Here is a 17,941-nt window from a genome sequence, read left to right as displayed (position 1 = left end):
ACGCGATACTTTGTAAATGTTGTGTACACTTAATATCAGAAGTTGATTTTTTCTCTTTGGATGTTATGTATGCCACCATTTAATATGTATATTGTTAGTGTTCCTATTAAATAAATAAATAAATCATTGATTAAATAATAGCACAAGATAAAATCCGTACAAACTCGAGTAAATATCGAGTAAATACGTTGATATCCAGTCTGAGTTTTCCATTGACACATATTTACGTAGATACGGTTGCTTAGCGCAATCAAAGCATTGACTGGCTTTTATACTAACGTTCGTTAATTCAATACGAACTTGTAGCAAACGTTTGTGGCCAATATTGTGACGAGAAGACGCACGTGGTCTAGACATTTGTATGCGTTTTGCGTTTGCGTTTTTAATAACACTGCTATATTATCAAGAATACACGGCTACACGAATATCAAGATGAACGAACGCCTTTCGTTTACCGCATATTTTAGCATTCATTTTCGCTGAACTTGACAGAGACAAAACGAGAAATAACGTTTTTGTTTTAATGAGATAATAAAATATTTTTTTTAATATAATATTAAAAACCTAAAACCAAACATTTTACGAAGCTTATTCTAATAACAAGTACATATAGAGGAAGGAGTCACCTATCACATATATTTATATAGGTAGCATTTCCCTTTGTGTTTTGTACTATGAAATTCTGCAATGCAAATTGAATTCCGTCGAAAATTACACATTACAGTTAAAAAGTACCGGCTTAATTTGAGAATGCTTTAAAAGTATTATGTTGAAAGAAAAGTATTTTAAACAGATTAAATTAACTCTTTTTTTGATAAAATTTTGATAGTGTTTAAATATTTGCTTATTGATTTTCAAAAATCTACTACAGATTCGGAACCAAATACCTCAAACTTTAAGCAATAGAAATAGAGCTTCTTTTGTTTTTTTTCATCTTTTAACAAATAAGATAATTTAATTATATGTATTTAAATTTAATTCTTAATGTGTATTATCTCATGAAGTAACTTGTACGTAAAAAGCAATAAATAAAACAAACGACATTCTTTAACAAATAATAAACATTCTTGAACGTTCTAGGAAATTATTGTAGAAGCTTTTATTTTGTACCACAAAATAATTACTAACCTCGTGCATTTGGATAAAAGAGATAAGTTCATTCCTGTACGATTATAATTTTAATTTCTTCGAAAGTATAAATTCCTTTTGTGAGTACTCATGTCGCATGAGTACGCCACGTACTGGTGACCCCATTACGCCTACAAAAACTGTTATGTAATAATGTCCTTCCTTCTGTCACGAGTATTATATTATACTCACTAGAGGGTCCCAACCTTTATTTGCTATGTACAACTTGATAAAGAATAAACTATTTTTTCATTTTCATTTTCAATGTACTTACTGTTAATCCATTTTATTTAAAAACATAATACTAATAATAAAATATTATACAAATTACTTTTTAATTATATAAACACGTAATATATAATGGCATAACGTATTTGAGTCGTATTTTGTGTATCTATTTAACTGAATACCGTAACAGCCTATGAATGTCCCACTGCTGGGCTAAAGGCCTCCTCTCCTCTTTTTGAGGAGAAGGTTTGGAGCTTATTCCACCACGCTGCTCCAATGCGGGTTGGTAGAATTCACATGTGGCATAATTTCAGTGAAATTAGACACATGCAGGTTTCCTCACGATGTTTTCCTTCACCGTAAAGCACGAGATGAATTATAATCACAAATTAAGCACATGAAAATTCAGTGGTGCTTGCCCGGGTTTGAACCCACGATCATCGGTTAAGATTCACGCGTTCTTACCACAGGGCCATCTCGGCTATTTAACTGAATAGATTAACATAAATAAAAGGAGATGCTATTGCTTTCTCAGTCTATGTAAATTAACATACATATTTATATGTATACATATATGAAGTTTTATAATAACATAAGTACGTAATATTTGAAGGTCGGGCTTGTGCAAGCACGTCTGAGTAGGTACTACCCACTCATCAGGTATTCTACTACCAAGCAGCAGTATTTAGTATTGCTGTTCCGGGTGAGTGAGCCAGTGTAACGAATAGATATCTTAGTTCTCATTAGCGATGTAAGGATCAATATTTTTTACAATGCCATATGGGCAATGGTGACTACTTACCATCAGGTAGCACATTTGCTAGTCCACCTATCTTTTCAATAAAATAAAAATAGTATCAATTACTATTAATCTATTACAAAAACATTTAAAACATTATTTTGGGTAATTGGGTTAGACGTGGTTTTAAACTAAAACGCATAACAGATTTTATCTTTGATGTCAACCTAAAATTGACAAATATATTTGCATGAATGGACACTGAAATGAAATGAACGAAATAATAATTAAAAAATAAACAAATAGCTAGGTTTGTATGTCACGTCGAATAATTGTTAAAATGCTTTTACCAAAGTAAGCTCTATTGATGCGTTGGCTCTGAATTATTGGAAATATTTATTCTGTATGTTCAGATTCTTTATTTTACATGTTGAATATTATTATCTTAATCATTGAATTTAAATATTTTATATTAATTACATATTTTTTCATTAATACATTTTGTTGGTGACAACTTTTTTTATTAGCTATAAATGTTGTATAAATTTGTTTGTACGGATATGTTCACTGGTGGTAGGGCTTTGTGCAAGCCCGTCTGGGTAGGATCCACCCACTCACCAGATATACAACCGCAAAACATCAGTACTTGATATTGTTGTGTTCCGGTTTGAAGGGTGAGTGAGCCAGTGTAATTACAGGCACAAGGGACATAAAATCTTAGTTCCCAAGGTTGGTGGCGCATTGGCTATAAGCGATGGTTGACATTTCTTACAATGCCAATGTCTAAGGGCGTTTGGTGACCACTTACCATCAGGTGGCCCATATGCTCGTCCACCTTCCTATTCTATAAAAAAAAAGTACTTGTTATTGTTGTGTTCCGGTTTAAAGGGTGAGTGAGCCAGTGTAATTACAGGCACAAGGGTCATAACATCTTAGTTCCCAAGTTTGGTGCGCATTGGCGATGTAAGCGATGGTTAACATTTCTTACAATGCCAATGTCTATGGGTGTTGGTGACCACTTACCATCAGGTGCGAAATTAATGGTTAGGTATTAAAATTTATTATCAAAGAAATCATAAATAAATATATTAATTAAAATATACATATATACTTTATTATTATAATAATATATATACCAAAGAAATAAGTAGTATACGCACAATGCACACCCATGAAGGGTGAATGGCTTACGGGTGGTTGCCGACGCCAAGACCCCCCCGCCCTCTCCTTAAACGCGACCGAAGCCGCAGGCAGAAAGTAGTTTGTTACAGTTTGTGTATATTTTGCATTACGACTGCTAAAGTCCTATGATGAGTGAAAAAGTATAAATAATTCTAATATAAATCGAATATCAGATTTCACAAATACCTTGTTTGTCACGTGGCGAAATTCTTTTGAGTGCTAAACTTTCAAGGCACTCAAAAAGTAGACCAAGTTGCACTGCCAGGTATTCACAGCGTTCAATGTAGGTATATAAACAATAAGTAGAAAAAAGCCTTACGCTTTTGTAAAACATTTAATCTATACAAATAAATAAAATTTCAGTGTCTCTGTGATTTCAATATAACTTTCTCTTTTAAAGTAGACTAGTAGACCTTTTTTAGAGTAGACTAATAGAACAAAATTACAACCGAGTTAACAATGAAGATGAGTTTTTTTATATTAAAAAAAAACATATTTAAAATATAAAAAATATTAGCGAAAAAATTATTACTATATCTGCAAATTAATTTTTACAATTTTTTAGTTCTTAAACGAGTTCTTAAATTATTTTCTGGATCGACCGACCGCTAGCTCGCCCATACAATTTCCCCAGTATTTTTGCGTTATTCTTGATTTTATTTATATTTCGGTTAATATAAAAAAAAACTTTCATACATCTATTATACAGTACCTTTGTATACTAATTCAACAAAAAGAACTTAAGAAAAACTTAGGAAAACTTTTTTCATATATATTATTAACAAAAACAAGTAGATATTATTGTGATAAGAATTTCCATGTGAATAGTAGTTTTCAAGAAGCCTTGTATTTATTTGTCTGTCATTTTCTAAAAAGAAAGTCATTTTAAATGGTTCGACAATTTGAGAAGATTAAGGTGGTAACGACAAAGTTTTGGATAGTTCTTTATAAGTGCGCATCTATATAGCGAAACAGCGGTCTCAAGATTCTGTAAATTTCTTACACTCGTAGTTTAAGCTTTGTCTTGAAAGTAACTCAGTAAGGATTTTATTTAAATATTAAGATGTATTATTTTACGTAGAATATTTTTCTACAATTTTTTATAAAAAATTTATAATTTCAATTACGGTACGTTCCAGTTTCAATTCCAATGCAATTTTGACTATTATTATTTATTCGGATCATCACGTTTTGAATTAAACGGATTATGGTTTCTCCGGTTTTTAATAAAAAAGTTGGCAACAGTGTTTACAGTCGCTAGATGAGCGTGGCTGACAATATATATCCCTAATAATACTAACGTTACAAGGATTGTACTTATTGATATCAAATATTGCAAATACTCCCATGCCTGGCATGTAGCCTAATTTCCCATACAAAGATTCATTGTAACAGATTTGGAGTAAACAAATAGGGTGTGATAGACATAGAATAAATTTATTCAAATTGTAGAAACGCATTTTCGTATATTATATATAAAATAAGCATATTTTTTGTATTTGTATTTAAATTAAAAATTATCGTGAGCTTAACACCATAATTTTTCTAAGCTCTTTTTTGTCGATGTCGAGTTTTTTTTTCAATTTTCTATCCAGACATTCTTATTATTATGCACACTTCACTTATAATATTTTTTTTTTTAGTTATTTATAGTATAAGAGAAATAGTAGAAATATCTTAACAAAACAAAGCAGGAAGAGATTTATTTTTCAAAACAGTTCTTACCTCTAGCCCAGTCTGTATAATGTTTTAATCTACACAGGTACGAAGCGTGCACGCGCCACCCGTGAGAACGCGCGCGCGTCTATAGCACAGATAACATCTATATTAGCACTTGTCCCTTAGCGATCGAAATTTAAACGCTTTTGACTGCCCGTTGACAAGCGCCAGTGAACTCATGCATGCGCGTCCGCTTTTTAAACTTGAAGACCGATAATGGGATAACAGTTTCATTCCCATCCCGAAAATGTTTTTTAACTTAAAATTTAATTCTACATCTATCGTCTGTGAAGTAACACTTATTTATAGATATTTTAAAGTTTATTGTATATGACATTTCTAACGAAAAAGGGCTAAATTTTTGTGACATTTAGTGAGTTACCTAGCAGATATAATAAATTAATTAATTTGCTTGGTTAATACTAATAATCATAAGTATAACAGCTTACTAAAAAATAAGCATAACCACTGCAAAGTTTGAATCTGAAGCAAAACTTTGAAACCAAACGCTGTTCTATTATTCAATAAAGCAATAAATTACTAACATCGTGTAAACAAGAATGACGTCAGTGGGAATAGTACATTTGGCGATAAATTCTAATAGTTTACCGTTATCTAGCTTGTATCATTGTGCTCGGACGAAATTATCTACAGTATTTACGTTAGCACCAGATAACGATTGACGCGTAAACCGAGGATGAATTTATTAATGAAAATACACCAAGCAATTATCACCCTTACTGACAGGATTATAATGATATGAATGCCTTGTAAAGCTACAATTAGTTTGAATAGCCTCAGTTACGATTCACTTATTTATACAGGTGTTATTGAAATTTCGATTCGAATGGTAAGTTTTTTTTTTTTTGTTTTAAGATTTGTGAATTGTCAGCCGGTTGTAAATTTTATTATACAGATTGATGCATATTAGTGATTCAGTAAGCTTAAAAGCAATACTGATATTGAGGTAATATATTAAGTAATTATACCTACATATCTCAAATCATTCTTAGACGGCTCCAATTTTATAAAATAAATAAAGGTCTTTGCTTTATTAATTTTCTTTAATATTCATTAACATAGTACTTTCTGAAATTTAATATTGCTTTTAATAAATAATGATAAAATAACTTCAAAACGCAACAATTTAAATTATAATGAAAATTTAATATTAATCCAGAGCATAGCGTATTAATTTTGCAATTTTGTCCTAACCAATATATCCACGAGCTACAAAATTGAATATGGTTGCGAGTTATATTACTCTGTTGCAATTTCATTGACATAGCATTTGTAAATACGTTCGCAATCAGCGTACAAATACCGCGAACCGAGGAAAAATATTGTTTTTCCCAGCAGAACGGGTGACACTATTTATTGAAGGTTTATTGGACCCAACAATGGTTACATCCCAGGGCAATAAAGCTGGCAAACACGGGGTGCAGTCGAATTATCAATCGCCGGTTGACGTTTAGTGGCGCTCGGCGTATGCGCTGGCTTAAGGACGTGTGTCGCGCCGACGGCGACACGCGGCGGTAGGTATGCTTTCAAATAACCATTTTGTGGATATTTGCAGAATAAATATCCTTATGATGCTATTATTTAAAAAGTCAAAATTATTAAAAATATAATCTGCATTTATGAAACAATTTTTTATAACATTAACATTATTTAAAACTTATAACATAGTTAATTACAAAAAAAAATTTAACCGAATTTTCATTGGCTTACATACATACAGACAGAGAGATAATTCAAGTAATCATAAACAAGCTTATAAAACAGCAAAAACAAATAGCAACGTATGCAACGCAATGTTCAAATTTCAGGTGCCTGAAATTATAGAAAAGTTAACAGATGCCAGATGCATAACTTTTATTGCTACTTTATAACTAACTTGCTACCCAGCTCAGCTTCGCTCGAGAAGAATAATAGCCTACATAAAACGTTTTTTTAGCATATGGGCTACCTGATGGTAAATGGTCACCAACGCCCATAGACATTGGTATTGTGAGAAATGTTAACCATAGCCAATGCGCCACCAACCCTGGGAACTAAAATGTTATGTCTCTTGTGCCTGTAATTACACAGGCTCACTCATCCTTCAAACCGGAACACAACAATACCAAGTACTGCTGTTTTGCGGTAGAATATCTGATGAGTGGGTGGTAGTAGACAAACCTGCACAAGTCCTACCACTAGTATATAATATAAGTCATGATAAAGCTGACATAATTATATGATGAAAAAAAAACAGGCATACATGTCAAATTGTGAGTGAAATGATTGTAAGACAATATTATAATAGTCAAAATTAAATAAATCTTTGCATAACTGAATAAAGTTTTTTCGTATGTATAATATATTATTAGTATATAATACTATCAAAGATTTTTTTTTATTTTCAGACAGGCGGAGTTAGTTTCGCATTTATATTATTAGTTTAGAATGATTTACGTTGTATTGTTTTAAATTAATGAAATATTTTAGACAGACAACTAATAAAATACGTTAGATTTGTTTGATTACGCATAATTGTTTCAAATAACTTTTATTAAGTGTTTGATTTCATTACAACATTCTCATTAAAGAGTAACAGTTGATATATATGTATATATATATACACAACTGTATTTACATAATATTATAATAAATTATGTTAGTAATAATATATTTAAATTGTTGATTGGGACCTGTCTTTAAAATTCTGCTAACTTGGTAACCCTACTCCACCCGTCACTACGCTCGCACCTAACAACCATGCCAATCAAACACAACATTCAAAACAGACTTTAAAAATATAAACACAGAGTGCAGTTTCGCTTGAAATATTATTTTAATAAAATTATTTATAATTGAGCTGTTATACTTATCATAGGGCTCAAAATGGCACAGTTAATATGGAAGAATTTTTGAACGTAAGTTTTAAAGCCTGGGTCGACGGCAACGGAGACTTTATTGTTACTGTATAATATAAAATATGACTACGTAATGTGCGGGTAATAGCTACGGATTAACTACTGCCGATCGTGGCTAACACTGTCATACAAAACTGTATGAATTATTTATAGCGTAAATGTGGGAATGTAATGCGATTAATGCACTCCTTGCATTAGTTAGCTATTGCTCATATTTAATAATGATTCGTTTGTTAAAATAGGCATTACTTGAAGTATATAATATTTTAATGAATAAAACAGTAAAACAAACAAAAAATATAGACAATAATTCGTAGGAATTTTTTATTTTATTTACAATACATAAATATGTTACCTGATGGTAGATGATCCTCACCGGCCATAGAATTAGTACTTACTTCGCGAACGTTGGGAACTAAGATGTTAGGCCCTTATGACTGTATTTACACTGGCTTACACTCCTTCCTACCTTTTTGGCGAACATGTATTCTTTGGGTGGTACCTACACGCATGCACACCCGAGCTTGCACATAGTCCTTTTACTCATCTCTACTCTAAGAAGAAATAGTAAGATATATGTAAATAAATAATAATATTTTTTTTTTTTTTTATTTATTTGGGAAACATACAGCATAATATAATACATAAAATTTAGTAACAAAATAAATTTCACTTAAGCCAACAAAGTTTCCACTTATACAAACAAACATGGAGTGAACCTAACGATAACAAGTTATTTAACAATTTATTAAGATATATGAATAAAGTATTAAAAATAATTTAAAACAGAAAAAAAAAAAAAAAAAAACGATAAGTATATTACTGACAAATACAGTTTTTTAGAGCTTCTTTGAACTTAAATAAATTTTCGTTAAATATATCTATACTAGTGTAGCGTTTATTATGATTGTCACATGCTCTTACTAAAAAGCGATTTTTAGCATAGTTCGTTCTACACATTGGGACATAAAAGGTATGTTTTGAACGGGCAATGGAATGTGAGCACTTGATATAAATGTTGTTGACTAAGTACATTGAATCGACAAAATTATTTACAATTTTGTAAAGAAAAACCTGATCTTTGCATTCCCTGCGTTTCTCAAGCGACAAAATATTAAGCTTATTAATAGCATTGGACCCAAATTTACGCGTTAATCTTCTAATAAATTTATTCTGAACATTTTCGATAGCCATAACATACTTAGAGTATTGTGGATTCCAAACCGTTGAAGCGAATTCCAAATTAGATCTTACATACGAGTTATACAACACATTATATGTATTGATATGCTTAAAGTCTCTTCCCTGGCGAAATATGAAACCCATCATACTGTAAGCTTTTGCGATAATTTTATTCACATGCCTGTCAAATAATAAATTAGAATCTAGAAGCACTCCTAGGTCCCTAACCTCGGTTACCCTCTTAATTAAATGATTGGAAATTGTGTAATCAAATAAAATTGGATTTTTTTTTCTAGAAAATGTTATTACATTGCATTTTTCAAAGTTAAGATGTAGGCCATTAGATGAACAATATTGCACTAAAATATCCAAATCATATTGCAAGTTTGAGCAGTCATCACTTCTTTTTATGATTTTAAATAGTTTTGTATCATCGGCATATAGAAGTATGTCAGGATTTTGAAAATTTTTTAGTATATCATTAATGAAAATGTTAAACAATAGGGGACCGAGGTGAGAGCCCTGAGGAACCCCAGATGTTATGGGGACAAAACTAGAAATGTGTCCCTTGACAGCGACTGCTTGAGTTCTGTCACGGAGATACGACGTTATCCATCTTAGCAAATCGCCGTGTATACCAGTATATGCAAGTTTTTTAATTAATAGCGTATGTGGAATTTTATCAAATGCTTTTGAGTAATCGGTATACACAGCGTCAATCTGATGTCCTCTCTCCATATAGTGTAAGAATGATATGTAAATACATCATAAGAAAAAAGTAACACCTGTACACATTCCACTGCTGTTCAAGGCTAACTATCCAATGCATTCTTCTTTAAAGATTCACGTGTCTCACCGTTAGGCCAACAATGTGCCATGTAAATTAATGGTACCATCTAATGTACTAAGGGGTACTAGCACAGAGGAGAGGTAATTTAATAAGTTAAATACCACTTATACATACAATAAGTACTATTTGTTATATTGAATCCTTCGCTCCTTGTTATCGTTCTCAAGATGATCTTCTAATTAGGCTTTATAGTTTAAGCGAATATGACGCTTATCTACCATGTTGAGGGGTTACCTTGTGAAAATCTATTAAGAATTTGATGTTATTTCAGTATATACGCGTTTGTTATTTTGAAAAAAAAAATTTTACTTTAACAAATAAGTCATTTTAATTACCAGCTTTCTTGGTAAAAAACGTTACCGTTAAGTGAAGCCCAACACACATTAATTGAAAATTGATACCTCGAAATTGATGGTTGTTTTAAGAATTTATAATTTAAAAAAAAATACTATACATATCGAGTGAAATTAATAAAAACATAACAAAACGTTTCGGTAACAAAATAAATATATTTATCTTATCCGAATACTGCTAATTAATTCTTAACGACCCCAAAAAATTAGGAGGTTACTTATACGATTTAAACTTAGTTCTATTGTGGTAGGTTTCCAAGTTTCATATTTTTTTCTTTGTCGTACAATTGACTGTTTTTAACGAGTCGAAATAGCATGTATTATTTAGCGGGCGATTGTTCACTTTTCCTTCTTTCTTTTACTTCAAACTCGGTTAAAGTAATTTAAAAATCAACCTCACTGCGCAGGCGCTCTATGCTTCGAATAAACTCCTGAGTGAGAACCTCCCGAGAACTCCTTTCCTCGTGATAAAAAGTAAACTTCATTCTCACTAAATCCTTCAATTTATATGACGATTGTGATTTTAATAAATTACGCCTTCCTCGTCGAGGGCACCCAGCAGCTCATTACCATTTTATTAATTCCAAGCGTTAATTTTATTGAAACTAAATTAAATGAGTCCACGTTAATAAAATGAAAATTGACGCTATTCGCTTTTTATACTCATTCATAATCATGAGCGTTTTATATTTTTAACATCTTTTTTTTTTTAATTTTGTTTAATAGAATATATTAAATGATAATACGATGCGGAACTCAAGTTAAAATGGAAATGATACTGATACTGATAACGAAACGCTATTTTTCCATTTCGACAAAACCTGCCCTTGTAGGTATTTAAAGTGATAAATAATTAAAAGTCATAAACGAAAGCCAATGTGAGTTTGGAAATGAGTTGAGAAATTGAAAATATTTCAGTAACATAGCTTGATTCACAAAACAGCTAGGTACTTACTAAACTAGAGTATATTTAACTTAAGATTTTTATATATATTCTATATAACATTCCATCAATGAAAATTAAGGATGAATTAATCGCGATTTTTATTTTCCATCGATAGCACGCCGCTTCGCGTTCGTAATGTGCATACGAAAACTTAGTTAAAGAACACTGAACAGGAAGGCATTATATCCCTTATCGATAAAGCAGCAAACTCGTCTGGACAACAATTGATAAGGAAAACGTATTTTTTTTAAACTGAATTTTATAATGCAACTTAACTGATAAAGTTACAGATAGGTATAAAATGGTTTCTACAAAACGATATTTATTACGTACTTATATTATTACTAGCTAAATCCGGCCACGTTTTGCTGTTGTTACGTGTTACCTATACCAATATTATAAAGAGGTAAAGTTTGTGAGGTTGTAGGGGGTAATCTCTAGATCGACTTAACCGATTTTGAAAATTATTTTACAAATAGAAAGCCACATCATTTGTGAGTGTCATATATTGAGGCTATATATTAACCCGAAAAATGAAAAGACTTTTTCGTAGTAGTGGGATTAGAAAATTATTCGGAGAAAATACGGTCGAACAAAAACGTTTCTTACGAACGCGGCCTTAACGATGAGATATAATTGAGTTCTAGAAAAAAATAGTTTGTTTTTTGGTTGCATAGTTTAAGAGATAATTTAAAATATCAAATACGCGAGACAATTTTACTAATGTTCGGCCACTCGATCACAAGTAAACGAAGTGGGCACGGGTCAGCTAGTATGAAATAAATAGGAAAGTAACTGAAAGCTATTTTACAGAGCGTTGATTCACCGAGCAAATCATTCAATTTAATATTGTTGCAGTTTATATGCGCTGTGGAATGAAAGGAAATAAAGAAGAAATTTATTTTAAAAAAATTGTTTTTTCCGCGTTTTCCGCATGAATACCATCTGATCTACAATTTAGCTGTGTCAGTGACGTTGGAGTATGCAACGTGTTGTTGCTCATGAAAGAAGAGAGAGAGAAGCTTTCGTTTTCTCACATAATTATTAGATGGGAAGCTGATTTCATTGCATGCATGCAATTCATGCATCAACGTGCAGATAAAATATTTAAAATTGATTAGAAGCGGCTAATGAATCTTCGTTTTCAAGATAATTAAGAACCTCGCTTGCACGCCAATACTTATTATGTATTATTCCATCCACTGCGAGCATATGTATAAATCATGTTGGACCACGAAGTGTAATCGGAAGCAAATAACAGCATGCAGCGTTGTTGAAATGTACAGAATGTATTTTTTCTAAAGCATTTGCTGAGTATATTCCATGCTGTATAAAGCAAAGCAAAAAGTGCTTGCCTCGTATCTAACGAAATGGTGATTTCACATCAAGCCAATAGAAACGAAGGACTTCTTTGATTTAAGAATTTAATTTTATACAACGTGCAATCGAAAATGAATTAAAAATATATGACCTTAAATATTCATTGTGATTTTAAATTGAATGAAAATAAATAAATCATTTGCTTGACATGAAACTGCGACTCAATTTAACGGTGACTTAAAATTTAGGACAAAACCGCATTGTTCCGAATCCAACACATTCCAGGAAAATCACGAATAACCTGCATTTCAGCGGCGCACTGCCGATGTATGTAAATTTTCCCATTGGCGTACGTCTAAATGTATTTAAATTAAATATAGTCACAATCCTCAATATATAATGATTATTTAGAGATTTCACTGTCAAATTTACTATTTTATTAATAAATAATTGATCAACTTCAAGACGCCTTAAAACTACCGTCTGACGTTGAACTTCCAGTAAATATGAAATCCCTCCTGACATTATTTTATTCTCCGTTTATTAAATAAAAGCTGTTGCCCGCGGCTTCGTTCGCGCGTAATTGTAAGTAAAGGATAAATAGATTTATGGTCTGTCCGTGATTTTAAAGCCAGAAGCATAAAATGTTTTTCTGGTTAAAAAATTAATATTAAGGGATGTTTTTTTTATATTTTGGATTGATGATTATTGTTTTAATAAAAAGCATTGAACTTACAGTGAATGCTTAATAAATTTTATAGTGACCTAAATGAACAAAAAATTACTTTATACATGTTTTTCGATCTACGATGCTGTAGCTCAAATGCCCCGGTCCACGCCGTTGGTTATAGTTAATGTTAAAATAATAAATGAGCAAGTGTATAAATATTTTTATTCTAAAATACTCAAATTAAACAAAACTATTTAACTCACTGAAAACTATATTTATAATTAATAATCGAAGCACGTTTTGTTAACGACGGTTACGGGGTTTCCTATTGGGGCTAAAATCACTAAGTGACTAGCATAGCTCACTCTGAAGCATGCGCCATAAAACTGTCCATGTGAGAACAGTCTTCACTAAAATCAATGCCAGCCATTTTGATGACTGGTCTTGGGACTAATTCATTGTCGTGACGAAGCACACTTTAAAAGGGAGGTACATTCTTTGAAATCCGAATGAATATTCTGATGGATAGTATTCTTAGAATGAAGACTACTTCTCCTCGAGCACATCTTAAAATAAATCTGTGGAAATTGTGGGTCATATTGAGGTAAAATTTCATGCTTACCTTTTGAAAGTAGAAGTAGTAGGGTATAGATCCATCTTCTATAATTTCTTTGTCTCCAAAAAAAGTCATTTGGGAACATTGATACTATTTACGCTCCGTGAAATGTTGTGTTCAGGATGATTAAACTATAAAGCGGCCCAAGTATAGGCTTCATTTTATTAAAGTACATTATATTCGTTTAATATAAATTAACTTATCAAGAAATTCTTAAGTGTAATTATAAAATTTTTAAAACTGAGATATCTTTAACACAATTTTCTTTCTAAAAAGCTCGAGCTAACGGCTTTCTATCACATAATTGCATTACGTTCGCAATTCTTAGCGTAAACGTTTTAAAATAGCTTCTCGGAAGTATTGCAGGTATTTTAAGGAAGACAAACAAAATTTTTAGAATATTGTATTTTATGCTTTTAAAACTATTAAGTATTTCAAATCTCAACGATACTGTTCTTATCTATATATATAGTATCTTAAATGAATACATTTGAAAAATGGCAGTTGACTATAACAGTTCTCCACCACAGAAGAGTCAAGGTGGGTCTTAGGGTGTTCTCGTAAATCTGAGACATGCTCAAGGCATTGGAGACCTGACTATCCAGGCTAGCGAAACGTCACGGCGGCATTCGTAAATGGAGAAAGCGGAGAGGCAAACGCAGCGTAGGACGATCTTCAACCAGGACGATGACCTGAAGAAGGTGACGAGATCCAACTGGATGCGGTTGGCGGAGTATTGAGGAGAAACAAATCTTTCAATCCTATCAACTAAAAGGAAGTCTGGAATGCAATCCTTTAATAAAATTGGCTTACGATTATCTGTGGAATAAATTTCATAGCTCTTTTTTCGGTACACTTACTATAGAAAGCGATATACAAATTATTTAAATAATTGGATCAACTACCCTTTAAAAAAAGTGTTTTATCGTTACAAATAAAATAAAATATTTCGTTTAAAATTATCAAAAACTAAAGAAATCTCCAAGCATAATAAAAATAGGTATCTACTTAGATACTGTGTATCTTCTGTCGAAGTAATATAAAATATAACTTAAGATAAATATATAATAAGTAATTTAATTTAAAAAGCGATTATACATACCTAATATGATTAAATACTTCAAACGAAATATATTATTCTCAATAACAGTTTATGAGTTGACTATAAATTTGTTCGGCACTTTTAATACATTGTAATAAAGATTATTTTAAAAGTACATGTTACCGGGATACTTTGAAAATTATGTTTAACAGATGTGCATAATCGGATTAAAAAGGACAGCGTGACATCAGATCACAACACTGGCTTGGATGCTTTCGCACATGTAGGGATTATAGTAATTTCATTGTGATTTCCAATAAAGTTTTAGCAAAACTGAATATCCTAAGAGTTTTAGAATTTATGCTACCAAACTGAATATTCACTACGATTTTATAGCCAGTATTTTTTATTGAGAAATATTTTCGTACAGGTTGGTTGATCTATGATTTCTATTTTTACGGAGTTAATTAAATTCCTCGTGATTGAAGCTATTATATTATATCGCACAATTAACGTATGTCATTTTTGTCCTTTAATTTAAGCCATAGTGCATTATTATTATAATACCTACTTACTCACTGTTTATAAATATTAAAGCAACCATTAGACTATGTCTTCTCTTTAAATTTGACAAAGGAGGTGAATACGATACGCTATCTTGAAAGGAACAGCGCTTTCAGGATTTTCTTAGCATCGTCTACCGCATCTTTATTAAATTGAAAAAATATATATAACAAACAGCGGAAAATAAAAGATTAAAATAATATATTAATAAATATATTATTTATTTTAATCATACTAAGAAATTAAATTGTTACAATATGTAAGAGATAATGACGCTTGAAAATTAAACAAAGACTTAAATCTACACAAGTTGAAAAACGGATTATCTCGAATGAAACTCGTGACGTCATAAGTGAAAGGGTCAAAGTAGGGGCAGTAACAAAACAAGTGACACTAATTCGTGTTATTGATGATACATTCTCGGTCACGTTCGACGCACTTGCTCGCTAGCGTTATTAATTGCCTGTCAAAATACGGATGGCGAACACATCGAGAGTAACATACATACGTGCTTTCGATATATTCCAATAGCACTACCTTAAAATTCCTACAATTCCAATCCTGAATCCTAAGCATTCTTTTATTGTGAACAATTCTCATAATGTGCAATATTTAAATGTTTCGATTCTTCAAATGAATTTTCCATGCCGATTGCATTTGACTCATATTTTGGATTTTTATAATATCAATTGAAAAAAAAAATTACAAAATCATAATAAATATTTTTATATTTTGACATTATTTTGAAAACACTTAAATTATCTTACATATGTGAGAATAATTTAAATTGAGGCGTTAAGTATATGCAAATAAAAAATAAAAGTAGGTAATGTAGAAACCTTGAAGGCGATGAATTGTTGCAAGAATTATTGCATAATTTCCTACAAAAAATTAACCAGTTCCTCAGTCACCAATAGCGACAACAGCACGAAGTGTTTATTATACTTTTAATAAAGATTTTTGCACTGTTACTCCAAAGTCCAAGGGTTTCTTCTGCAAACGAAACAAGGACAACTTTGAAATAAGAGACGAATATTTGCCTCGTTTGTTCGTTTCAGCTTTTTGCATGGCGACTCGGCCTTTAAAATTGCTTTGCTGGTAAGAGATGGAGCCAATATGTTAAAGCACGTAGCGTCACGCACAAGGGCCCGTCATAATTTCCTAATTAATTATATACCAAGTTCTACAGATCTAATTATAAATACAATAAAACTCGTAAATATTAAATTTGAACGTATAACATCTCGTATTCAAAAACTTATATTTAAATTTCCTTTGAGTAATTATAAAAACACTTTATAACTGATATAATAAAACAAATTTATATATTTATGTACACTATGGATAAAATACGTTTATATTTTAATACTTTATGTAATTTCTTTTACACTGTAACTATGTAATACATTATGTATAATATATTACATAATGATTAAAAATATTCTTTATTTGGCTCGTAACTGCACTTTAAAATATTATTTTATGATTTTTTATTATGATTCAATTAAATGTACTTCTAAGAAGCACAGCTATAGCTATCAACTTCTAATATTTATAAATTATACATAAAGTATTTTAATTAATTTCAATTTATACACCCGTCGTTTTGTGCAGGCAAAAATATTTCAATAAAAACCCTCTATTTCTCTGTCATATACAATATGATGATAGAAATAATAATACATAGATAGAGAAATAACAATTCTTGTATAATATACAATATATACATATATTGTTTATCTCGATAACGGCAATAAAGATTTTCTGTTTACATTTAACAATGAAACCTGAAAAATAACTGATTTTTAAAAATAATACGAGTTATTTAAATACGAAATGAACAAAGCTCGCTGTACGATGTTTTAACATTAAGTACGATCGAATAGATCGGTTGCGAAATATTTTTCTCTCATTATTGCAAATAGCACGTGATAAAATTATTATTTTATCCATGCGAATAAGGCTTGCTAGCTATGATATATAATTTATTACTGAGCTATAAGTTAGTAGTGTATTGGAATGTTAGATTGAGGTGCGACTTAACGCACACTATACACCATTTTTTTATAATGCTGGAAAAACGCGTCACGCGTTTCCCCCACGGAAACAGTGCGGGGAGGGGGTATGTGGGGCTCGCCGGTGCCCAAAGCGCCGAGTGCACCCCAAACATCGGAATACCCAGTAAAAAAACCAGCGGTACCCTTTCCGTCTTAACGAGGAACGCCACGGGATCGCTTTCGCATGCTACCGTGGCGCTCAACGCACACTACACCTAGACTAATATATAGTAATGTACGATATTTATTTAACAATATATAAGTACTTAACATTGATGATTCGTAACATACGGTAACTTTATTGTATAAAGAGCTAATGTCAAAGTATTTTTTTTTTATCTTTAATCTTCTAATAATTTGAACCGCACAGCATGAAGGCACCTGTTACATTAAAGTGTCCCCATTTTTGTACCAACAGTAATAAATT

At 31.3% G+C, this 17,941-nt stretch overlaps 1 protein-coding gene across 1 annotated transcript in view; it reads right to left on the bottom strand.

Annotated features, from left to right (window-relative positions):
* Positions 1 to 13,665, bottom strand: part of LOC126780603 (LIM homeobox transcription factor 1-beta-like) — a 37,080-nt gene extending 23,415 nt beyond the window's left edge. Inside the window, exon 1 of the mRNA XM_050505211.1 lies at positions 13,601 to 13,665. Coding sequence (XP_050361168.1) covers positions 13,601 to 13,665 — 65 coding nt within the window. The remainder of the gene's footprint in view (positions 1 to 13,600) is intronic.
* Positions 13,666 to 17,941: the final 4,276 nt, after the last annotated feature.

This window comes from Nymphalis io, chromosome Z (assembly GCF_905147045.1).
Source record: "Nymphalis io chromosome Z, ilAglIoxx1.1, whole genome shotgun sequence".
Lineage (NCBI taxonomy): Eukaryota > Metazoa > Arthropoda > Insecta > Lepidoptera > Nymphalidae > Nymphalis > Nymphalis io.
The sequence above is the reverse complement of the archived record's forward strand: the minus strand, read 5'-3'. Positions and strand labels throughout refer to the sequence as shown.